The 23,370-nt window shown below is 52.0% G+C and overlaps 7 protein-coding genes across 7 annotated transcripts; 2 read left to right on the top strand and 5 right to left on the bottom strand.

The window, feature by feature from the left end:
* Positions 1-1,917: 1,917 nt before the first annotated feature.
* On the bottom strand, positions 1,918-2,446 carry J7T54_001389 (uncharacterized protein; the record flags this gene model as incomplete). Its single annotated transcript, XM_051510407.1, has 2 exons — positions 1,918-2,335; positions 2,397-2,446. The coding sequence occupies 2 exons, from the start codon at positions 2,444-2,446 to the stop codon at positions 1,918-1,920; spliced, it is 468 nt and encodes a 155-aa protein (XP_051358695.1).
* Positions 2,447-4,648: 2,202 nt separating this feature from the next.
* On the bottom strand, positions 4,649-5,628 carry J7T54_001388 (Nuclease S1; the record flags this gene model as incomplete). Its single annotated transcript, XM_051510406.1, has 3 exons — positions 4,649-5,104; positions 5,168-5,236; positions 5,296-5,628. 3 exons carry the CDS (start codon positions 5,626-5,628, stop codon positions 4,649-4,651), a joined length of 858 nt encoding a protein of 285 aa, XP_051358694.1.
* Positions 5,629-6,106: 478 nt separating this feature from the next.
* On the bottom strand, positions 6,107-8,211 carry J7T54_001387 (uncharacterized protein; the record flags this gene model as incomplete). Its single annotated transcript, XM_051510405.1, has 2 exons — positions 6,107-6,176; positions 6,350-8,211. The coding sequence occupies 2 exons, from the start codon at positions 8,209-8,211 to the stop codon at positions 6,107-6,109; spliced, it is 1,932 nt and encodes a 643-aa protein (XP_051358693.1).
* A 578-nt stretch (positions 8,212-8,789) lies between these two features.
* On the bottom strand, positions 8,790-10,346 carry J7T54_001386 (Carboxylic ester hydrolase; the record flags this gene model as incomplete). The annotated part of the gene is made up of 1 exon (XM_051510404.1): positions 8,790-10,346. The coding sequence occupies one exon, from the start codon at positions 10,344-10,346 to the stop codon at positions 8,790-8,792; it is 1,557 nt and encodes a 518-aa protein (XP_051358692.1).
* A 3,635-nt stretch (positions 10,347-13,981) lies between these two features.
* On the top strand, positions 13,982-15,613 carry J7T54_001385 (uncharacterized protein; the record flags this gene model as incomplete). Its single annotated transcript, XM_051510403.1, has 5 exons — positions 13,982-14,308; positions 14,369-15,211; positions 15,277-15,409; positions 15,477-15,523; positions 15,593-15,613. 5 exons carry the CDS (start codon positions 13,982-13,984, stop codon positions 15,611-15,613), a joined length of 1,371 nt encoding a protein of 456 aa, XP_051358691.1.
* A 2,937-nt stretch (positions 15,614-18,550) lies between these two features.
* On the bottom strand, positions 18,551-19,868 carry J7T54_001384 (uncharacterized protein; the record flags this gene model as incomplete). Its single annotated transcript, XM_051510402.1, has 3 exons — positions 18,551-18,854; positions 19,250-19,409; positions 19,793-19,868. The coding sequence occupies 3 exons, from the start codon at positions 19,866-19,868 to the stop codon at positions 18,551-18,553; spliced, it is 540 nt and encodes a 179-aa protein (XP_051358690.1).
* A 1,069-nt stretch (positions 19,869-20,937) lies between these two features.
* On the top strand, positions 20,938-22,786 carry J7T54_001383 (Arylsulfotransferase (ASST); the record flags this gene model as incomplete). The annotated part of the gene is made up of 3 exons (XM_051510400.1): positions 20,938-21,693; positions 21,765-22,382; positions 22,468-22,786. Coding segments are annotated over 3 exons (1,693 nt in total), but the record flags the coding sequence as incomplete, so codon positions are not given.
* Between the last annotated feature and the right edge of the window lie 584 nt (positions 22,787-23,370).

The raw sequence follows: 23,370 nt of genomic DNA, 5'->3' as shown, positions 1-23,370 counted from the left end.
GCCTATTTTAAATAAGGTTTATAAAAGGACTTAGCGTACGAAGCCTTATATTATGCTTCGAGAGGACCCTTTCTAGGTTATATAATATAAGACTAGTACTAATAAAGCCTCCTTATATATTCTTCTTCGTAAAAGTAAGGAAGAAAGCTATATAAAAAGCACGAAAGAAGTTAACCTTTAAGATATACGTGATATATACGTATATTAGATGTTCTACTTATCGCCCGTACGCTTATTTAAGAGGCCTAAAGTAACTAATATCGAGGGGTTAAAGAATATAGGAAGAATAAGCTAGTATATAAACTATAATAATCTTTTTTTTTTTTTTAAAAAAAGAGCTTAAAATCGGTTAAATAGTAACTTTCGTAATTATTAAGAATAAGTATTTAATATACGCCTTTCGTATAAGGGCTTATATAGCGATTAAAGTACTTAATTTATTCGAGGCTAATCTTATTAATTATCTAGCTATTATCGGTTATAGCGATAACTTAATCGGCCGGAAGGTTAGTTCCCTTATACTAAGCTAAGAGATAGTACTTAGCCGCGAGGATAATAAAAAGAGGGATAGCCTAGCCATACGTATTAACGCGTTAAATAATAGTTACTTATTCCCTATTCCTAGGCTAGGCTAGTTTAGCCTTTATTCGGCTTTCTAAGGTTATAATAACTATACTCGCGAAGATAATACCTATTATAAAGCCTATCTTATCGAAGTTATAGATATCGTTATTTAGGATCCTATATTTCGCCTATATATTCTATATAAGTATAAACTAGTCCTTAATAAGTTTTAGATCTTTATATTTAGCTCGTTAGTAATTATATTTACGAACCTAACGCGTGCGAAGTTTTTAATAACGTTTAATATAGTTTAAAACCTAATACTTACTAACGGGTAGCGCGTCGCGTACGCGTAATAGTTAATTAAGTACTTTATATCTTTGATATTAGATAATTAGGGAGGAAAAGATCGCGAAGATAGTGTCAGAAATGGGATTCAATGAAGAGAGTGAGAAGGTGCACAATGTTGCGAGGGCGCTGCTAGGTAGCTGCGAGTATGGGGTCCTTGGTGACTGTATTAATCTCTTGATCTTCCTAGAAGCATTCCCCGGCTGCGAAGGTTCTTCCCTCGTGCGCCTCTGTGCACGTGACCCAATCGGGGTTTCCTACGCCACACCCCGCCACAGGGCTAGAGGCCTCAGCCACCCTACGGCCTGCAACAACCTTGGTATGCAACATGCGTCTGATAGATAGATCGAGTATATACTTAATAATCGCTCTCTTTTCTAAATCCGTTAGATTTATTAAATTCGGCTTAGTTTCGGCTCTAGCCTAAAAACACTTTAGTTAGCGACGAATAGTTATTAGAGGTATATTATAGACCTTCGTAATATATCGGATACTTAATAACGCGTCTCCCCCGAGAGCTACGAGGGCAAGGGTTACCCTAGATTCTTTTAGAAGTTTATATATTATTAAATACGGTGATAATTAGTAAGGAATATAGTCGTGTATAGATAACGGGGAAGGTGCGCCGCTCGCTTGGGTGCGCCGCTCGTATGTGGATTACGTTCTAAACTAAATATACTAGGATATCGTTGACTTAAGCGGTCGTGTCATAATCTAATATGCGAGATAGTAGAACTTGTATAGATAATTGTATTGATAGCTAAGAAGCTGAGTAGAGACTGACTATGATGCAACGTGTCTTCCTATATACTGAGTGATGTGTACTCGACGGTAGTCGCCCGTGACGGTAGTCGCTTGGCGTCTACCGTCGTCTACCATGCGTGGTGCATGACCGACGTATGATAGGAGGAAAAAGTGGGAGGCACGTGAGAGGCGCTTGCAGTCGTATGTCGGGAAGTAACAAGGTCCATGTTGGCATCCCATCGTCAAGAGCCTGGCCACCGCTCAAGGACGGATCCTATCGTCCTGCTCAAAGTTGCAAGTACGCCAGTACCCGGCATTGATGCCCACCATCTCCGTCATGTGGTCGCCGCACCAGCGCATAATCTCGGTGCCGTCCCAGTATACCTTCGGAACGCTGACTCGATCGGCGCCGATCCAGGCGTAGTGGACGTCCACCTCGTGGATGCCGGCAAAGTCAAAGTTAGTGTGGAAGCCGGGGCTTTGGGGCTGGGCCTCCTTAACGTCAAAGACGCGGCAGTTCTCGTCGTGGATAGCGACGACGAAGCTGTACTGCCCGTTGCCGAGATTATTGCCGTCCCACTCCACAGTGGTGCCGCCGGCCGCGGTGACACCGACCTGGCCGGCCGCGGGGGGGAAGGCCTCGCAGGCTCGCTCAAAGTCTACGAGGTGGGCTGCCGTGCTAGCGGACGTGTGAGCTGGGAGACAAGATAGAAAAGGGGTGGGGGGCGTGTGCTGCATACGTAGCAATGCCAGTGAAGGCGGCGAGGACCACGGGGGTGATCTTGAACATTCTTGCGGTAGTTTTTGTACAAATTTCGCAGTTTTTGAGAGTGTGGAAGAGTATCAAAGCTGTGGTTTGAAGAGTGTTTCTGTTGCTGCTGCTGCTGAACGAAACGTATTTAGGACGGTGTTGGTTGCTGATAGATAAGCCTAAGCGCGACGTTGGCTGTTACTTATACTTCTGTCTCGAGCACTTTCTCAGAATTGACATCAGCCAAGTCAGCTCTATGTTTACAAGCCTCGCTAATAATTAGATTTCAGAGTTGACATCAGCCAAGTCAGCTCTATGTTTACAAGCCTCGCTAATAATTAGATTTCAGAATTGACATCAGCCAAGTCAGCTCTATGTTTACAAGCCTCGCTAATAATTAGACTGTCTCACTAACTATGACGTGTGTAGTCCGGAGTACGTGGCGATATGTGTAGCGAAGGATTCGGAGAACTCATCTATGCGTAGGATTGTACGTAGGTGCTCAAGGATCTGAATCCATCATGGTTCGCAAATGTTAGCCTAGGTACAAAAATGTCTTAAGATCGGCACTAACACACTAATGGCCAGATCATACGTACTAACGGCCGCTTTTCACCGCGATTATCTCAATCTCGCGATAATGCCGTCGCTAACGCGTTCAAAGCCTTTATTGGCTATTGAAATACTTGTCAAAGAAGCACTTCAATATCTTATGCAAAATTCCAACGCGAAACTAGCTACGGTTGCGCGATAATTCGATACCCCACGTGTGTCATAGCTGCTCTGGAAAGCTACAGATATGAGAATGCAGTGTGACGTCGGGGACTGTACATCCTAGTCTTTTGTGCTGTGGCGTAGCGGGGACGGCTCACGAATGCACCCGTGGGCCAGGCCGTGACAGCGTGGTCCCTTAAGGCGACGTCAACGCGGTGTGCCAATGTGTTGTAACCGCCCTACCGTTAACACAAAGCTATCAAGAGAAGAAGTCGCTATTTGTCGCTATATCGATCGATCGTCTTAATAGTATTAACTCTGCCGCGCGCCAAGTTCGTTACGGATGATGCCAATAGCCTACTAGGCGAGCGAAACGGCTATTGGCCCAAATCGGGCCAGACACACAACACCTACCCTGTCAGCCTCGCCATCCCCATCCAGCTTTCAGAGCCACTCCTAGGCTCCGTCGACATCGTTCGCTCCCACCCGGCCTTCACCCACCTATTCGACACTACCTCTACAGGAGGCCACTAGACTACTAGACCACCGGGATAATAAGTTCTCGTTACTCTTATCTCTACTTGCATGACGGAGAAGGGCTCAGAGGAGAAGACAGATAGATGATCGATGCGAGACCCAACGGCTGACGCCTCACAGGGGGCTAAACATTGTCCAGAAGACTACCTATCGCTGTCTGAGCTCGTAGGATATAGGGAAGGAGAGCAAGAAATTCTCGTCAATGGTCCCGGTCACCGTTCCACACCATGTCTGTCTGCATGGCCTTTCTCATAACAAGAAAATAGCGCGGGAGCCCATCCGTCCAACTGACCTCCAAGTATCTCCTCCAGATGTCATGCCCCGATGGACGTGTGTCGTCACGTTGAATCTTGTCGGCCGCAATGCGCTGTCAGCGCGCTGCCAAGGCCGGTGGATAAGGAGCAGGTCCTCACCTCGCCTCGCCCCACAGCTGCTTGGCTTGCCCTGACACATGGTAGGCGCATAAAGGGAGCAAGGCTACGGTGCCACCTATGCACGTGGGGCCTGGCGGAGGGCTATCCTTGCTCAGGGGAAGGCCAGAACAATGGCGTGCCCCAGAACCTCGACTACCTCCACAAGGTACTGAACTGATGGTTCATGGGCTACGACATGTATGGGAGTGACTCTAACCTTGGTGGGTACTACAATTGCCAGGGCAACTGCTACTCCGGTCCAATCTGTTAGGTCGCGAAAGACAGAGATCCATGAATATGGAAGTCAAGACATATATACCATGCTCGACGCTGTGACAGACCAGTACGTCTTTTGGATCACGATCACTGAGTCTAGCTATTAAAAGCTTGCGATTCATCTGATTCAAGCAGGCATCGGGGCCATGCCAGGTACACGCAAGAGGGAGCAAGAGGCTCGCCAACCCGGTGCCGTCACTGGGCAGTGCAGCGAGTATTAAGCCACAGGACCAAACTTGCCAATCGAAGACAGCCTCGGAAGCCAATTTTTCGTTGTGGAGATAATATGCTCAATGATATATCACTGCGCCTGAGAAATAGCGTCAAGAAGCTTCGCGAGCCGGTATCCATGTTTTGCAATTTGCAAATTCACCGTTCCCTTTGCCTCCTCAGTATGTTCACCCGCCAAGTCGCCAACTTCCAGCACTTCCGCGCCATCTTGCATGACTACCGTGCAGATATCTTCGTTGCTTTCTCGGGCCCATCTCAGCGCCACGTCTTCGATGTCATCCACCCGCAAGCCTGCCACCCAGTTCCGCGTCTTGCATCGGTACGGACCAGCTTTAATAGCAGAGATCAGATAAGCCGCCCAAGCATGGGCGTCTGCTCGTGTGGAGCCATTGGTAATGGCCTCAGGAATGTTATAACCCAAGACAGAGTGGAGGTTGGTCGCCTCACCATCAAAGGTCACGGTAATATCGTTGCCGCCGCGAGCAAGGTTCTCGCAGTGCAGAGGCTGGCCAATGTCTCCAGAAAACTATACACCCTTAGCTTTCAAAGGTGCTCGTTTGGGGGAGGGGGAGAAAATGGGAAGACTCACGTGAATGACAAGCTTCGCTGCGATTTCTCTTTCTTCGCGGTTCAGCTCGCTCTGCACGAGACGTGTGGTCTTTATTCCTGGTTAGTAATGCATGGACGGTGGCCAATGTACCCGTAAACCAGGCTCACATAATTCGCACGTGCGCTCACGACACACCCTGTCTCGCCGCAATCCCTCTCAATGTCAACATTGCACGATGTCGGTGGCTCGTCTAGCGCATCGATGAAATGGTAGGTATACGAGAAGGCGCCCTCGTCCGTTCTCTTCCAGTCGTCTGCCCAGCTGGCCACAGCGGCGAGATAGTCGGTGGACGAGTTATCGCCCAAAATTTCCCGGAAAAATGCTCTCGTCTCGGGTAACACGAACTCGGTGGCAACCAGAGCGACGGTCTCGTGGCCGAGGGGACCCCAAGCGAGTACGCGAGGTAGAGTAGCGGCGATCAAAAGGACTTTCGACGCCATCCCGGAGATTTGAGTCATGTCGGTTCTCAATAAACACGGTCGAGTAAATGTTCGCGACAAGCCGGATGCATAGAAACGTTCTGCGATATGAGTATTTAGGTTTAATTTTTATTCACAAAGGCTTTCTTAAGTCGGCTCAAACGGCATAGTTAGCTACTCGAGCTTCCTAAAGGCGTTGGGTCGTCTGTGGCGCGATATATGCCAATCTTGGAGCCGTTATCTTAGCTCCGCTAGAGGAGGTTTCTCTTCGATTTATTGTTGATATAAGCATCCGATTGTCAATCCCACCGCACAAGAGTGGCGGCTCTTAAATGTAGGCACTTCCGTCCTCCGACAGCTCAGACACGACACACGACCTCCTTCCTAATTTGGCAGTCCGAAGTGGAGTCGGTGGGCCCGAACGGAGGACGGAGGACGGAGCGCACCGACCGAACCAGGCCCGCGTGAGATCTAGGAATCGGCAAAGTCTGTGTGTTGGTCAGAAGTTGACAGACTTGTCAATCACAAAACCGGTGCGGAAATCAGACAGTACTGGTAAGCGGTTGGGTCTATGTTGCGCGGAAGACGTTGATTCCTATGTTGCTACAGCTTGCCCTGTAGTCCTTCACGTGGCTGGTCGCTACTTCCCAAGAAAATATAGCGATCAGTAGACACTTCCCTCTCCCAATTAGAGGTTTCCGGCCGGCATCGACTATGCAAGGGCGTTTTGGACCATGCATACCGTGTAGCAACATGCGATGCCAATTCATCTCCATCCATATGTGCGTTAAAGAGAAGCAACACTGCACAGCTGATGGCCTCGAGATGGCCAAGAATATCCCTTCCCCGGTATTCGAGCTCTTCAGAACCGATGTCTCGCACAAGTGCCTCGAGTTCTTCCAGTCTCTCGCCGACAACTGCGCACTCCTGTGCAAAACGTCCTCTGCAATGTCGAAGGACCCCTCTAGCCCAGGCGGCAAAAACATCCTCGACGACGTTGACGCCTTGTTTTCGGCTGCCCTTGATGACTCTGCCCACGTCTTCAGCCATCACACTCACTGTGCCCTCCCAAATCGCGTTGACAGACGCATCTCTGAACATCTTGGCTATATTCAGCACGCCGCCATCTTCCTGGTTCTCGCAGTAGCCAATGCCGCCCAGACACTCCATGTTGGCGCGCAGTCCGATCACTGCTCCCACTGTCACTTGAGCCTTCATCACCGGCGTGAGCAATCTGAGTAGTGCTTCTCGTGCACGGTCCTCGCGCGGAATGAGTATTCTGGCTGCCGTATTTTCCGCGGTTTCCTCCCATCCCTGCTCGTTGGAACCCAAGAGCGCAACGCCAAAGAAGGCAAAGTGCGCTGCGGCCCAGTACTTGACTGTCTCCTCCGCCATCCAAAAGACGTGCTGCGGATTCTCTGTTAGCGGCCGGCCCCTAGTCTTCCGTACCCTCGAGTAGGCGCGGCAGATGGACATGCCACGAGACCAGTAGGAGATGCTACTCGTCGCGGCATGAACCCTGGTGATGTTGAGTAAGGTTGCGATCTCCTTGATTCCTTTCCCCTCTTCCCCAATGAGCCAGCCGCGCGCCCCTTTGAGCTCAAGTTCCGCCGTAGGGAGGGCTCTGGTTCCCATTTTGTGCTTCAGCCTCTGGATGCGGATACCATTGAGTTCTGTGGCTACATCCACTGCCTTTTCCAGGCTTGTCAACACCTGTTTACCCTCGTTGCGGCGCATGGGTATGTAGAAGGCGCTTAGACCCTTTCTGGTTTGGGCCAAGAGGATAGTCATATCGGAGTCAGTGGCGCTACTGAACCACTTGAAGCCATCGATTCGCCAGGGTCCAAGAGGCAGGCCAATGCCGTCTTGTGTGCGACCCAGTTTCTCGTCGCAGGCAATCTCCTCCCCCGTCAACCTACGCGCGAGGGTCTCGGTGCCGCTGACGTCGCTTCCGCCGGTCCTTTCGGTCATCCACTGTCCGCTAGTCCACGCTTCGCGTGGATTCTTCGAGACCAGCCTCCGCAACGACTCCGCGAACACAGCATTGCGTCCTGGCTGGTCGCCATCTGGTTTCGCCAGGTGCCGAGAAAGGAGTTTCACTGCGCCATCGGTCATGCTGGCGGGGCACATGGTCATACTTGATGTATGCGCCCAGACGTGGGCGAGCCCGAATTGCTCAACCCGCCGGTTGTGGCTTTTCCCCTGGGCATAAGCCCGACCGACGATATCTTCCTCGACACCTATGGCCTTCAGGGCCTTCCATCCCTCCGACGTCCACAATGGATCAACGCGATTTTCCACGCCAAATGTCGTCAGCGGCCGGAGTACGGGGGTGTTTGTTTCCGCATCAACCGCGTGGCTCAGTGTTGACGGATGAAGCACCCGGCGCGACAGATGGTGGATCGCAGCGCCGACCTCTGACTGTGCCTTGCGGGGGAGGTACTGCATCAGGATGCGGGCGAGGACGGGGTCGTCGGATGCCTCCTGAACATTTTTAGAGCCCGAGTTGACCAGCTCGGGCAATGTGTACTGAGGCTGAACGACTGGGAGCGACTGGAAAAAGCCAGCCGTCGCCGAGGAGGGCAAACGACTGCTGTTGGCCATGGCCGTAGCTAGGTGATGATGCGCCGAGGTATTGACAGGGTGCTTCGATGATCACAGAATTTAGCGATATTTTACTTCATTCGGGGAGACTGCCCTGGCTGCTGTGACTGCGCAGTTCCTACTTTGTTCGAAACGGGACAGGAGTGGATGAGCGTCGTTTGATAGGTCGGCGGCCTGACCGTGGACGCTCCTCGGTTCCCCGCAACGGTTCCCTGCAACCCCCGCACCCCCAGGTCCCAGCCAGGTCATGGACTCCACAAGCCGAGGCTCGAGGTGCCTGCTGGGCAGCGGGCTCAAGCAACAGTGGTAATGTAATCACGTGCTAGATCTGCGGGGTAAGGTCTCGAGAAGAGGAGGTGCATGCCCTGTCCATCCAGAAGCAAGGCGCAGACGTCGTGTTGAGCAATGAGGCCACCGGCACTGGAGATTTGTATAGTGGTGTTGCAAATGCATCAACCGTGACGGCCATCTGAGTTCGGACTCTCCATACCTGAGCGCAATCTAGCAAACGGATGCGTAGATATCTCTCCATTGTCAAGGACTCAAGAGTCAAGAATCCCTCGCGAGGCGCCTCGTTCTCACACGCACTTCCAACTTTCCGGCGACTTTGAGTCACCGTTCCCCGCATACCTGCCCCTGAGAGGATACTTGCAGTGATTCCTAGCAAATGTCTCACCCTCATCAGTCTCCCCTGTTCCTTGAACATATTCGGGCGCAAGTCCATCTTCAACCCAACGCACGATTGCCGAAAGCACATTCTCCTCAGGCTCATATCCGGACACAGCATTCATCGAATTACCAATCTTGTACGCACCTGCGCCGCCGCTGCAGTGGCCCATTCCTGAAACACGGAAGTAGCGATAAAAGTGGTCAAGCTCAGTCGTTTTCAGACCCATCGTCCTTGCAACGTGGTTATAGTAGCGCTCCGAGTTGTCGCTGCTTATGACGGGATCCTGGAGCCCATGGTAATGGAGAATTTTGGCTCCACGATTGCGAACTTCAGCGAGATCGCCCTCCCACGTCTGAACATTGAAAGGGTTTTGAGATGCCGCAAAAGCGTAGTCTTCAGGGCCTAGGGTCGAAGGCTCCCATTCTGGGTCGCTGTAGACGACATAGCGGAACCAGTCAACTGTGTAAGGAAATGGCCGACCCGACATGAGAAGGGAAGCATCGCCGCCCGGCTGAAGGCGGGGGTATACCAAAGTCCCGTCCTTCCCGTGAAGATCGGAGAACACCTTCCGCACTGTCTCGGCTTGCTCGCCAGAGAGGCAGTCAGTTGACGAGTCTGAACCACAGAGGAGGGCTTCTGGCCGGTAATGGCAAAGATTTGGGTCCTCAATGATTCCGTCGACAAGGCCATCCAGATCATCGCATTGGTCCAGAAAATCCTTGGAGACCAGAGCCCATTGTGCTTGGCTGAGAAACGTAGGAGAGCCTGGTGGGCCTGAATTCGTGTAGAAAGTACCGCTCCAGGACGTCAAATTGGTAAAGGCGAAGGCGGGAGCCCCTGCAACTATTCCGTCAAAGTCGGTCGGAAATTCTTGCGCTGCCTTGAAGCCCTGTCTGCCACCAGTGGAGCACCCGAGATAGTAAGACTTGTCATGGGCCCTCTCGTAGTACGTTTCGGCGATCTGTTTTCCCAAGACGGCACCAAGGTGCACCGAACGGTAGACGAAGTTTTCCACAGCGCCGGGGTTCTGGTAGAATGGCTCGCCAGAAGTGCCGTTGTGACCATTGTTGGCCCCGACAGTTGCAAACCCTCGAGAAACACCGTAAGCTATGTCTTCATACTGAATGCAGCCACTGAGACCACCGTTTCCTGTGCTCAGAAACCTGTCGTTCCAGTCCGACGGTAGCCAGGCTTCAAGGCTGATATTGCTTGGCGGGTTTGAGGAAGTTTCGGTGAGCGTTGCTACTCGGCAAATGTCAACGTCGACTTGTTGCTGCGCCCTTCCACATGTTGGATCGTTGTCTGAGAATGATATAGTGGCGCCGGCGGGGATGAATTCTGTGAACCAGACCGTTGTGTTGGGCAGAGACAGTTTTTCCGCGAGATCGGAACATTTCCGGGTCAGGCTGCAAGTAGCATGTCCGACTGGGAACAGCCAGAACACGCAAAGGCTTGGAAGTCTCATCGCGATAGCTTGGTTCTTGTGGAAATGACAATCACAATATTCGACATGCACTGGGGTGCAGATGAGGTGCACGGGGGAAATGGTCTGCCCTAAATAGCACTGGCTTATACATGGCAAGTACGCGATGAACTTCTGTGTGCTAAACGCTACCGAGAGTGAATGCCGAGTGTCACTGCCGTGCATTAACGCCAGCTGCAACTACCCCACAATAGAGTAGATTTACCACACGTCACATTAATGCGAGGCTACATCCCTGTGATAGATTGTCTCTACTATTGGGGAAAGTTATGCGTGAGTGAGGCTCCTGTATGTAGTGAGAATACCGCGTCCGGGAAAGTATTTAGCCACGTGTATTGGCGGGTATGTACATCTCTCGCTTTTGCCGGGCCTAAATAAGCCTCTATGCCTCTCTGATCATGCCAAAGTCACATTAATAAAAGGCAATCGTTTCCAGGGTGGGATAATTCTGTAAGCAGCCGGCCGTCGGGCAGACAGACCCCTGACGCGCCAGAGTCCGGAGCCGGACCCACAAAGCAACGTATAATAGGGTTTACACAACGGGCCGTGCGTTCAAAGCGCTAAGTTAGTTCGACCCGTACGCGATACGGGAGCTTAGTCCGCCTTCTAGGTCAGTGCGGCCGGGGAGAACGCCCTGGGCGCAGGTGCCAGACTGATGCATCGCCGTGGAGAGTGCGGGGATTGGGCGCCCCTTCTTGGTGAGATTGTGGAAGCCCTCCTAGTTCTTCATACCTCCGGATGAGTGACGCCACTGTTCCTACAACATCCGGCCCAACCATACCTAGGCTCGAAAGTCGCGTCGCATCGAGCTTACCAATGGGACCGTGGCACAAACCAGACACATCGACACGTTTGCCGCTATTATGACGAACCACAGGTCAACATTGCTGCGATGACCACTGCAAGTCCTGTATGTGAAAATACCCCCCGGCTGAGAGAATCGTAGAACAGGCCTTCGCCACCTGCATGACCGCAAATCCCTCTCACAGCAGCGCAAAAGTCAGAAGAAATGACGAGCTCCTGCTCAGTGGCATTACGCAAGGTTGACCGACCGGTTGTAAACGAACAAACGACCAACAGATTTCGGCCACTAAGAGTAACTACGCCGCACAATCCCCTCCAGAGCTACCAAACAGAGGTCAATCTAACTGTCTATCATGGCAGTCACGTACCACAAGTCTTTGAAGATCTCTTCAGGCTTTCAAAGGGAGATGCACTTGATGAGTCGGGCCAGGCAGAAGGCTGAGCTGGTGATGGTGAAGGCTACTAGTGATGATGAAGCTGATGCCTCTTTTAAGTGCTCTAATAGACTGAGTGAAAGGCAAGATTCTATGAAGGTCCAGACAAGAAAGATACCAAGTAGCTGCGGAATCACTATATACCTGTCAAATTAGAATCAGGTGGAGCTACCTTGACTTTGTCAACACTAGATCGACACCAACTTCAACGATCAATCCTCGATCATTTTCCACACAAGTCGTTCGCCACTCACATCCTTGCACCGCAGCAAAGACAGTGCGCTCTGTGCTCTCTCGGTAATAGAAGCACCGTCCACGACACGAAAAGCTGTGGGCTTTACGATTCGTTGCGCTAACAAAGCTGGAACAATGACTGGTTGAAGCTCCTCCTTGAAATATTCGTTCTACATGTTCAAGAGAATCAGCCATTCTGCGTCTGTCTTGAAACCCCAAGAATATTGAGCAGTGCGGTTCATCATACCTTGAGATATGTGTATGTTGAGACACCGCGGAATTTCACACCTTCGGCCCAGCTGCCGGGAAGTACGTTGTTGCTGTCCACTTCATATTCTGGCTCGGTATCGTCGGAAGCGTCAAGAACGATAAATGGCAACATGGCTGCAAGGACAGTCCCCCTCTGCGCGATCTTTGTCAGAGGTCGCAACGTGTTATCGACTGAGCCAATGCAGTCGATCACGTACGGCACTTGGGGTGTAGACTGGCAGGCAACGTGACCTAGAATGTCGTCCACAACAACACGTTGTTTATAGTCAAAACAAATTGTGGCGCCCAAAGAGCGCAGGTGATCGTGGTGCCGACTGCTTGATACGGCAAGCAAGTTGCGATAGCCCCAGTAGTGAAGGACCTGCAAAGCTTATATACCGACCGTGCTACTAGCGCCCCAGATGAGGATGAACTCATCCGCTTGCGCAGGCTTCCAGCCCTGCGGCACAGGCCAAGGCAGTTCCAGACCAAGATCGGCAGTCACAGTGTGAAAGACCGTAACGAGGCAATCATTGACGGTAACAGCGGAGGGGAGTGTGATATCCTCGGGCACGCGAGACACCAGGAAAGCTGGGACAGTGATGTACTGCTTGTGGTTGGCCTCGCGTGCCGTACGGCGAAATGCGAAGGCAGCGACGCGGTCGCCTACCTCAAGACCTTTTGTATCGCCTCCTGGACTGACAGCTACCACAATGCCGGACGCCCCTCCACTACCGCTCAGACATGGGTAAGAGTCATTCAGCAACCCACTGTCAGCGCGATGCAGATCAATTGGCGTTGATGCTGCCCAATGGACGCGAATGACAACCTCGCCATCCACAGGAGCAAATACAGGCGATGAGACCTCAACCAACGGTTGACGAACACCACTGAGGGCAACGGCCCTCTGGGTGGAAGGGATATCGGCCATTCTGGCTAGTATCGTAGAATATAGCTAAGGTTCGAGTACAGATAAATGTTAGGCAACATTCGTTGGGATAGTATTTGCGGGAGTTTGACGGTTTGAGTGGAAGGACACAACATGCTTTATAGGCATTGATCCTCATTATGACTCTTGCAATGCAATGCTTAGTTCTTGATAATTAGGTAAAAGGCCAAGAGTACCGGCGTTGGAGTACAATCCTGATTTGTCATAGCCGTTCCGTGGAGTTCGCTACCGGAGAACTACCCCGCGAGGGACCTGGAGTCTCGTCATTCCTTCTGCCATGGTTGCCTATAGCGAGCGTTCTTTGTCACCTTGCGCGACGAAGCGTGATTCACGGCAAGAACATGCGGCCCAGCAGCCGGCCCCGTTTTAGTAGGCTTCGAACAGGCAGGGGTAGGGCAGTCGAAACCATTTCCAGCGCCTTGGCAGCAAAGACTTCTGCGGTCTGGCCCCGTCTAATTACAGTACCGTATAAGAATGTAGTAAGGACGAAGGACCGCCCCGGCAGTTGCCATTGTCGGTCCGATAGGCGGAAGGTCCTCGCGTCGAGACTGGACGAATCGCGAAACGGCAGGAGGCTAAGGAAGCCGTGCGCGCCAATACGAATTCCTACATAGGACAGAGTTGAGTCAGTTGACAAGGATATAATGCAGGGTATAGATTGAGGAGGAGCGACCCGGGAATCTAATTGTCTCGGGCGAGTCAGGTCCCTGTATAATGTGCAGTCTTCTCGGCATTCATACTCTCCTCATTACTTTGACTTCAGGGGGCTAGCGCCTATAATAATGATTTGATCGTATGCTTGAGGCTGTCACTTAATTGCTGATATATAAAAACCATCGTCATCTCTACCCGCTTCTGACATTCTTTCTGATTATCCTTCTCACTCTTTACCCCAAACCATTCCCTTTACCTTGGGTCTCCTTGACAGACTTTGCCGCAAGCTCGCCATGATGTTGTGGTGCACCCTCACCTATCTTTTGCCACTTTTCTCTACAGTCGCGGCTTCACCCGTCGGCCGAGAGCTGGATGTCGACTGCTCTCCCGACTCATCGTCCGGCTTGAAGCCTGAGTGCTGGGCCGCGCTCGAAATGGACAAGTACATCACCGACTGGATGGCCGCCAACGGCACGGCAGCGGGATGCGACACTCTTGGATTCGCCCAGTGTTATCTTCAGTTCAACGGTCTGACCACATTGACCTGTGATAGAATCACGTCTTCGACCTGTCCCCCTCCATCATCTAGGTTTACATACTCTAGCAACCAGCATTTCTACGTAGGCTGTACCCGGGCCTCAATCTGCCGGCCCATACTAACATGAGAATCACCTTGACAGGCTCTGTGGAACATCTATGCCGTCTACCAATTCTTCACCCAGTACTCCCAGGCTCTCAGCAATGGAGCCTCTCTCGCAGGCCAGACAGTCGACAAGATTGTGGCCACGGTAGCGCCGCCTATTGAGGCCCAGCAGCCCGCTAGTTCCCTCATGAATATCCTGGGATCCACTCTCGGTGTTGCCAGCCTCTTCACGGGTGCCATTCCAGGCGATGCCGGCACGATACTCGGGCTCATACAAACCGGCCTGTCTCAAGCTCTCTTGGCTAAAAAGAATCTCCCGGAGACCCTGGTGAAACCCTCACAGACGGCTGATGATCGCTTCATCCAGCTTGGCGACATTGGCTCCTCTCTTGCCAACCTCGTCAAGGACTACCAGAACAACCTCCTCGAGACTGTTGCCTCTATCCAACGCGATCACACCCTATTCACCGCCGCGTGCGGCCAGGGCGGCTTCTCGCAGCGCGTCACCGCCTCCCTGACCATCCAGTCCGCCCAGCTCTATCGGCAACTACAGCTCTTTATCCTTTCGAGCGCGTTGAAGGCCAACGGCATCGTGTCGGCGAAGAGCACGGGGGTCGACGCACTGCAGTTTGCGACCCAAACTGACGAGATATCGTGCACGGCACTCAGCCCCGGCGGTTTCTGCAACCAATGGTGGCTCGATGGGGAAGGTAACACCTACTCCTTTCATAACCCCGGGGACACGCGCAACACACACATCGAATTGACGAAGACAATTGTTCAAGAGGAGTGGGCTACGCTGGACCAGGTCTTCCAGATCGAGGACTGCGCAGGGAAGGAACCTGAGTTCGACGCAGCGTCTCTAGGCGTCAGGTGCATAGTACGTTCCCGATGAGACTGGCTTCCTGGCGGCCTATGCATATGCCCAGCTGACATGAGAAACAGGCGACGCATGGATTCTGCGAGTGGAACTATCAGCCTACCTACGCCGAAACCAGGAGGGAGCCTCAATTTAAGAATTGCCCAAATGATCCCAAATGGGGTTATCTCTGCAGCAGCTGGGAGAACCGGCTTCTCGGTAAGCGCCGCCGAGCAAGAGCGGAAGACGGTCCTCGAGTCTTAGCTAACAACGTAATCATATATAGTTCCCGAGTCGTACCTCGGCCCACTCCTTATTGAGGGTAGGTTCGGGGTAAGTCAGATCTGCAAGAGGCGTAAGTGATAGAAAACTTTGGATGACAAATAGCTCATAGCTGCCTAGTTTGAACGACAGGATACGTAACCACTTGGTTAATATCTCATGCGAGAAACTTAGCCCCCGGAGTTATCTAGGGACAAATAACCCTGCAATAGTCGGCGGGACAGCACGAAGTATATCGTTGGTAGCGATGACGAACCATATCGGAGTCGTAGAGGTGCCGACTGACCGTAGCGTAACGTCGAGAGGGAGAGCTTTTTCGGGATTCCACTATTTATCACTCCTCATAGCATGTATTAGGACATGACTTCCTGCTCTTGTCTTTTCTCGCTCTCATGGTATGGTGGCCTTTATTCTTCGTCCGTAGTTTACTTTTAGCCAAGTAGAGTCTATTCGCTCCTTCATTCGCCACAAATTGGCAGTCCGAACATGGGAAAGCCCGGGGAGGATTTTTAATGTAGTACCTGCAACACAGAGCTTCAATCAAACTGAGATTAAATCCACACTGACATGAGTGTGGAAAGATCGCTATCAGGGAGTACGAAACTAGCTTCTCAACTATGGGCCTGTCAACGGTGGCACGGTCCAGGAGCGACCGCCCCTTTTCTGCGACTCCAATTCCCTATGGAAAGTCCATGAGCGATTATCCCGTGTAGGCGGACGGGCACAACGTCGAGGACGGCGACGGGAATAACATAAGTATCAGTCAGATAGACGAGCACGTCAAGGAGCAGAAGAGAATCGTGGAACGGCTTTCTTGTCGTGGCGAGCTTGTTAAAACTACCAATGTTGTTCCCGTAAGCACTCTCATCCTAACCTGACCAACACGCAAAACAGGGCACTCGTTATGGGTTGAGGTGGTACAGTAAAGCACTATAACAATTTGTCAAGGGAGTACGAGTTTGAAAAGTTGCGAGACAAGAAGAAGTGGACTCGGGACCTTGTGTTGACTGGGGAGTCAAGGGGTTCATTAAACCACATGCGAGCGAACCCTTGCCGTATCTTGTCCTTAGCCCGAGCGCCTTTGGTCTGCGCCAGTCGAACATGTGAAACGATTGGAAGTACACACCCCTTTAAGTTCCGTCGGCCGATCGACCCTGAGGTCACGTTGTCGGAACAGTAGCCCGTGTATACAATAGAGACGTCGGTAGCTTTAGGAAGTTAAGCTCTATCTCACCTACCGCGGATATGTTTTTTCCCGGACTATTCCACCTCGTCCACGGCGGCTTTGAATCTTATTCTCCCAAAGGTGAAGTGTACGATATTAGGGACGTTCTGTATGAGACGTATAACGTGTTTAGCGTCAACCCCGAGATCTATGCTCAGATGGCTAACACTGGAGTAGGAACAGACGGCATGGTCTTGAACTAGCACACGGGTTATGCTACAAGAGACTCAAAAATGGCAGCGATGCAACGCAGATAGCTGTCGATATCTCAATGTCTATCAAAGCTCGTTTCTATGAGCGCAATCAAACCACGTATCTCTCATGCTCTCTTTCCGAAACCTGTTTTTTTGAGCGACTAAGGAGCTAGCTGGCTACTTTGCCTTCTCCCTGTCGCTGCTCCCGGTAGGGTTCAACTAGTCGAGCACGTGCTCGAGGAACTCGGCAACCTCGATCTAGCTATAATACAGGCCTCGTCTACTGTAGTTCTTCCCGCGGCATTCCTCGCTTCTATCAATAGAATTATCTCTACTCCCCCGGGAAACATCTATCCGTTCTCCTCGGCTATACTATTACATTCATACTCCCCCGGCTCCCCCCAACTCGTCAAGCGTATCGCGGCCCGTAAAGGTACGTAGAACTGCCCCAACTAACGGAAGGCCCCTAATGCGCGCAGCGATATGCAGCCCGTTATTGCCCTGCTCGTCCTGGTTAAATATATATAGATGTATATAAGCATAGAGAAAATATGCTTATCACGAGGGTGTTGGTAGCGTGCATGCCCGAATCCGCAGGTTGGATAATTAGAAGCTGCATGCCTGGAGTGCTCTGATACGGCCCGATAGTAAAATGACATGCACGAGCGAGGCGCCCGTCTCTAGGTTAATAGCCTGAAACCAAATACCAATCCCATCGGCTTTGTACCTCCTATATGTGAACTTGGAGCTCAAATTACTGTGTTTTGACACATTCAGACTAGGAACTGCCCGGAGAATAATCTGGATGAGCAGCGAAGGAAGGGGGTTAGGAGGACTGATGGACAGAAGCGGGTTAAAAAGGTCGGACGGTCTATAAAGAAGCGGGACTCGGACGCTGAGGAAGAGAAGCTACCCTGGCGGTGGGTTGGCTCCTTATTAGATGAGTCAATTAGTTCTGAGTCGGCGGCGGCCGGGCTGTTGGCCCCATCAGACGAATCGTCTTCCATGCCGTCTCTCTAGTATAGATGGTAGTCATTCATGCATCAAGTCGTTTTCTTCGTAGACGAGATGGATGGACAGCTCAAAGCTCGGAATTGCTCTCGTTTCGTGCCGGGGCAATCCTTCGTTTTAGGCAAGTCACCAAGGTTCCAGGCGCCGTCCGCAGCCGGCTGCCAGTCGTACCCAGTCCAAATCTGAGACATCAGGGAGCTGCCCTTGTAAATGCCAAAGACGGAGAAAAAGTCTGTCGTAGGGACTCAGGTAGGCTGTGCTTAAAAACACTCGCAAGGGTGAGGGAGTAAGGCGAATTTGGTGACGTACTGACACCTCATCGCGCCACCACGCTCGGCTCTGAAGCAAGCGGCGACGCGAGGCCGTACCAGCCCCCGAGGCTCGGGTTCTACTGCGACCCGTCGTAGCTCTTTAGGCGGAAGGTATCCCCAATCTTGCCGACAATGTCAATCTTGGGGACGTCCCAGTGCACGTACCTCGGTGAAGTTGCCGCCCAGCGTCTCACATTCGAGATATTGGGAATCGTCCTAGACCCCGGCGCAGCACTCCGCCCTCGCCGACGGCCCAGATATTCAAGCGACCGGGACCACACAAAGTAATCGTCGGCCTCCCAGCAAAGGGGCCGCTACCGAGATCCTCCCAAGCAGACTAGCCTTCCTGCCAGTACTTATGATAGATAGACTCGGACTCTGAGACACTGACGACGTCGAGGTGGTCCTCGCCCCACGAAGTACTCAAGGGGCAGGTCACGTCGGCGGCGGGCACGCGCTGGAGACCCTCTGCGGGCTGCCAGTCCCAGCCGGTGTAGAATTTGTGCCAGAGGGAGGCGCCGTCCGGGGCGGGGCCAAGGACGTCGATGCGGGGGGCGCTCCAGGAGGCGAAGGCGAGGAGTGGCTTGCTTGCCAATGTGAGTTGCCCAGATTTGTCAGTCTCGTGTGCCCTCAGAGGCGGGCTACTTTAGGACGCATGACTAGTCAACATTGCCCAATACTGCAATGTGCCAGGGGTCCCTCAAAGCCGCTTGCATTCCCATTCACGCGCGGATTGGAGTTCGAAACATGCGACAGTTCAACGAGGCACTTGACACAAAGGACCGGCGATTTTGAAGAGAACTCGTCGACAATTGAATGAAGAAGAGTAGAGACAAATAAACAGACTCATCTGGTATCATCCGATCCGCTCACGCAACTCCATGCACGCGCGGCAACTGAGCACACATAGCAGCCCGGCGCGCCACCCGACGCGCTCCTCAATCTTGCCTAACTTTCCTCCTTTCCTCCCCTACGCTCTCACTTCATCCGCGGTCCTAGGATCCTCACCCCGCCTGCAATGGACGAAATGAATCACTTCTTTCGGACAAAGACATTCTTGCCCTTGCGCTGCGTCGCGAGCTCCTCGTTGCAGTGGTCGCACGCCCGGCGCGTCTTCTCCCGCCACGTCTCGCGCCCAGGCAGCGGGCACAAAAGGTGCGCATGCCCTTGGTCCGCCCCCGCACCTTGGTCTGGGCCTGTAGGGGCAGTCGACTCACTAGCCCTCGAACTTGAGCCTCTCCAGGGGCACCGTTTTGACCTGGCCGCTATTGGTGTCGTTGTTGTTGGTAGTGTTGCCCTCGTCGACGGGACGGCGTGAGGCGAAGAGGCCGGGTATTGGGCGGGTTGGGCGTCGCTAACGAGGGGGCACGCTGTCGGCTGGGATGTACTCCTTGTCCAGGGGCGGGATACCGCTCGACATCCTCCTTTTCATTTTCTTTCTCTCTCCTCTTCCTTTGCGTTCCTCTCTAATTATCTCCTCCGCCGTCTTCCCGCTGGCCCCCAGCGTCGACCCACTCCACCGATCTAGCCGACCAATCACTGCCGACTCTTTCATGCCATCCTCTCCCGTGCAACGCACCCAAAACGGCCCGCGGCCCGCGAGATGGTATGGCGCAGTGACCTCCCCGCACGCCGACCGGGTTGCCCTCTTCCATTCAAAGGGGCCCGGGTTATCGTGGCTAGGCGCCTACCTGCCGAGGAACGTCTATCCGAAGCAATCTGAGAGCTCCCCGTCTACCTGCCGAGTGGGCGAGACCTGTCTGAGGATGGTTATGTGTGGCCCACATAACAACCAGGGTTCCTCCGCTATTCCGTTTACGGTTGCATACTCCTTATCTGGTCTGTGAACCTGGAAAACGAGGGGAAACGGATGACGTCGTGTGTTTGGCCCCTCGAGTGCAATGGAGTACAAACAATTCCACACGCATGCGTGCGTGCTCATAAGTCCCGCGATCCTACTATCTAGGCTCAAGTGAAAGGCGCCTCAGCTCATGGTGAGTATGTACGGAAAGAATAGTGCTCCGGTAATCAACATACGTAGTGTCAAGAAGCGATCAACAAACGCAGGTGATCACGGCCAAGTGACAGAAAGCGTGAAACTGTCACAGGGTTTAAGTTGGTTACTTAGGATGGATCAAAGACAACCATTCCCTCTAACCCGATCGCCCAACTCGGCCAGGCGCGCGTCTGAGGAGTACGGCGCAACCACTTGTCCTCCCACGTAGTATGTGCGAACAGAACCGGGCGACTATACATTCGCACCCGGGCGCAGCGATCACGCAAACGTCCCTTACTAGGGGCATCACGGGTAGATCAGCTAATAGAAACCCTCCTGTTCCTGAACGTCTTTTGCGGCTGCGTCCCAGATATCGCAACGCTTTTTAACGTGTAGAAGAATTACTTTGTATTTAAACAGCAACGTGGACCTCGCCTCGGCCTTTCCGTTTCCATCCATCCGTATCCTCACTCCAACCCAAACATGCCGCATGTGCACCCAAATCTTCCGATTGCACTAAAGTTTAGTTATCTTATTATTCCCTGTCAACCTCTTATCGATTTCTTGGCACCCTCCCCTTTTAGCGCACTGGAGACGGGAAAAGGATATGGCAATCCGATTTCCCCCGCAATGCGAGACTAGCTGTTCCTCGATTCATATTGTTACATTACTATTTTATTCTCCTCGCGAGAATCACTCGCTCGCCGGTACCTCTCGTGATTGAAACCATGGCCCGACTCCGATCCAATCCAGTGGGGGCTGTACTATCGTGCTGGTGGCTTTGCCATAGTTTGGTTGCCGGCGACTTTACCGTGACATCTGATCTCGACGCCTACGAGAAACTCGCAGACGACAACAATGGCTTCCCTCACCAGACCTTTCGCTCCTCCGACATTAAGGGCCCCGTTTTTCATATCAACCATTGGGACAAAAACCTCACCGACGACACTCCCTACATCTTCATCGGCACGAACTACGGCAAGATTGGCGCGGGCGCCGGTCCCATGATTATCGACGCGTCCGATCTCAGCCTCGTCTATGCCGACCAGTCGTATACCAATAACTACCATTCCGAGATGCAGACCATCCACGACAAGCCGCACCTCACCTACTGGGCGAAGGACCGTGACCTCGGCGGGGTACACGTCGTTGTCGATGAAAATTACAACAAGAAGTACAATGCGACAGCGGTATCTCCCCATTACGAAGACATGCACGAGTTCCATGTCACTAATGAGGGCACCGCCGTCTTCACAACGCATCATCGAATCGACTTTGACTGCAGTCTCTGGGGTGGGTCGAGCAGTTGCCATGTACACGACACGGGGTTCCAAGAGGTCGATTTGGAGACCAACGAGGTTCTCTTCGGTTGGTGGGCGGCTGATCACTTTGACCCGGCTGACTCATACGCGCGATTTGTCGCCGGTGACTTTGGGCTCAATTCCGAGAGGGAGGGCAACTATGACTTGTCGCACATGAACGGCGTTCGCAAGGCGAGTGCAGTTGCCCCCTGTCTTACTGACGTCGGAGGGGCTCCGCTGACATCTTGTTCTAGACCGAAGACGGCAACTATCTCATCTCCAGCCGACACTTCTTCTCCGTCCAGCTCATCGACGGAAAAACGGGTGAGCCCATCTGGACGCTCGGCGGGAAGAAGAATTCGTTTACGGATCTGAGCAACGGTAGCGCCACGAACATTGGCTGGCAGCATAACGCTCGCTTCTACCACAACCACAGTCAAATCACCTTGTTTGACAACCACAACGAAAATCAAGGCGACTGTGGCGACCACTGCGAGACGCGCGGCCTCCATGTCGAGATTGACACCAAGGAGATGACCGCGCGCGTTATCCGCGAGTACTACCATCCAGGACACCTCGACTCAGGCGCCATGGGAGGCATGCAGCTCCTGGACAGTGGTAACGCCATTGTCGGCTGGGGCTGGACGCCTTCTATAGTCGAGTACGCGAGCGACGGCCAGGTGGCCATGGACATACAGCGGGGCAAGGTGGGTATTGGCAGACAGGGCAACATGTTCATGTACCGCGTCAACAAGGGCCACTGGACCGGTCGCCCCACCTGGCCGCCGAGTTTTGTCGTCGACGAGGACGATGGCAATGCGACCATCTACATGTCCTGGAATGGCGCAACCGATATCGTCAAGTGGTTCATTGTGAGTGCAGCCAAAGACTCGTTCGAGCAACCGAAACTTTTGCCAGCGCGAAATTTTTCTAACCTACTCTATTTCCGCCTCATAGTTCTCGTCAGAACAATCCGACAAAGTGAACGACATTGAGCACCTTTTTACCGCGCCTCGCACAGGTTTCGAGACGTCGGCCTCTATCAAGGCCGACGAGCTTTCACGCTTTGTGCGCGTGGCGGCCGTTGATAAGGCCGGTAGCGTCCTCGGCGTGTCTGACGTTTTCGACCGGCAGGCTGAGTACACAGACGACGTCGCTTCTGGGGATGCCGACGGACGTATTAAGATATCCTCCTTAGCCATAGGCAGTATCTTTGCTATTCTTCTCATAACCTTTAGTACCGCCTTTGGGCTACTTATCTACCGACGTCGACGAGGTATGTTATGGGGCCGGGGGGTGAAGTACGTGTACGCACCCGTCGCGTCATAGCCGCTGCCTATTATATCATCGATTTATATACCTTATGAGTATCTTGGGGGTTAGTAATTTCTTATGCTTTAAGTTCGAACCCCGCTGTAGTGGATATAATTACCCGAGTCTCTTAGGCTAACCTATAGAACTATATTCTATATTCTATTTCAAACTATTTTACTTTATTCGCGGTAATACCTCTAGGCGTAAGGAAGAAAATCGCGACTAATTTAGTAGCTTCTGTAATAAGTAACTAAGTAAAAATAACTTAACGTAGAAGTACCTAGTAGTGAATAAGAGCTTGTCTTTATAAGTTTTAGTAAGCTAATATATAAATTCTAAATATATGAAAGTATTAATGTATAGTAAATTCGTTATTATTATAATAATATTTTAACCTTTCTAATAATAATAATAATAAAAAGCTGTTCGATAAAAGAGACCGGTTTAAAAACTGTTTATAAGATAAGTTATATAACGTCATTAATAAGCGAACCGGCTAGACAAGCGAACCGGCCACTTTTCTATCATTATCTATCATTATTATTT

Source organism: Emericellopsis cladophorae, assembly GCF_022114955.1.
Source record: "Emericellopsis cladophorae strain MUM 19.33 chromosome Unknown NODE_97_length_44937_cov_118_165047, whole genome shotgun sequence".
NCBI lineage: Eukaryota > Fungi > Ascomycota > Sordariomycetes > Hypocreales > Bionectriaceae > Emericellopsis > Emericellopsis cladophorae.
The sequence above is the reverse complement of the archived record's forward strand: the minus strand, read 5'-3'. Positions and strand labels throughout refer to the sequence as shown.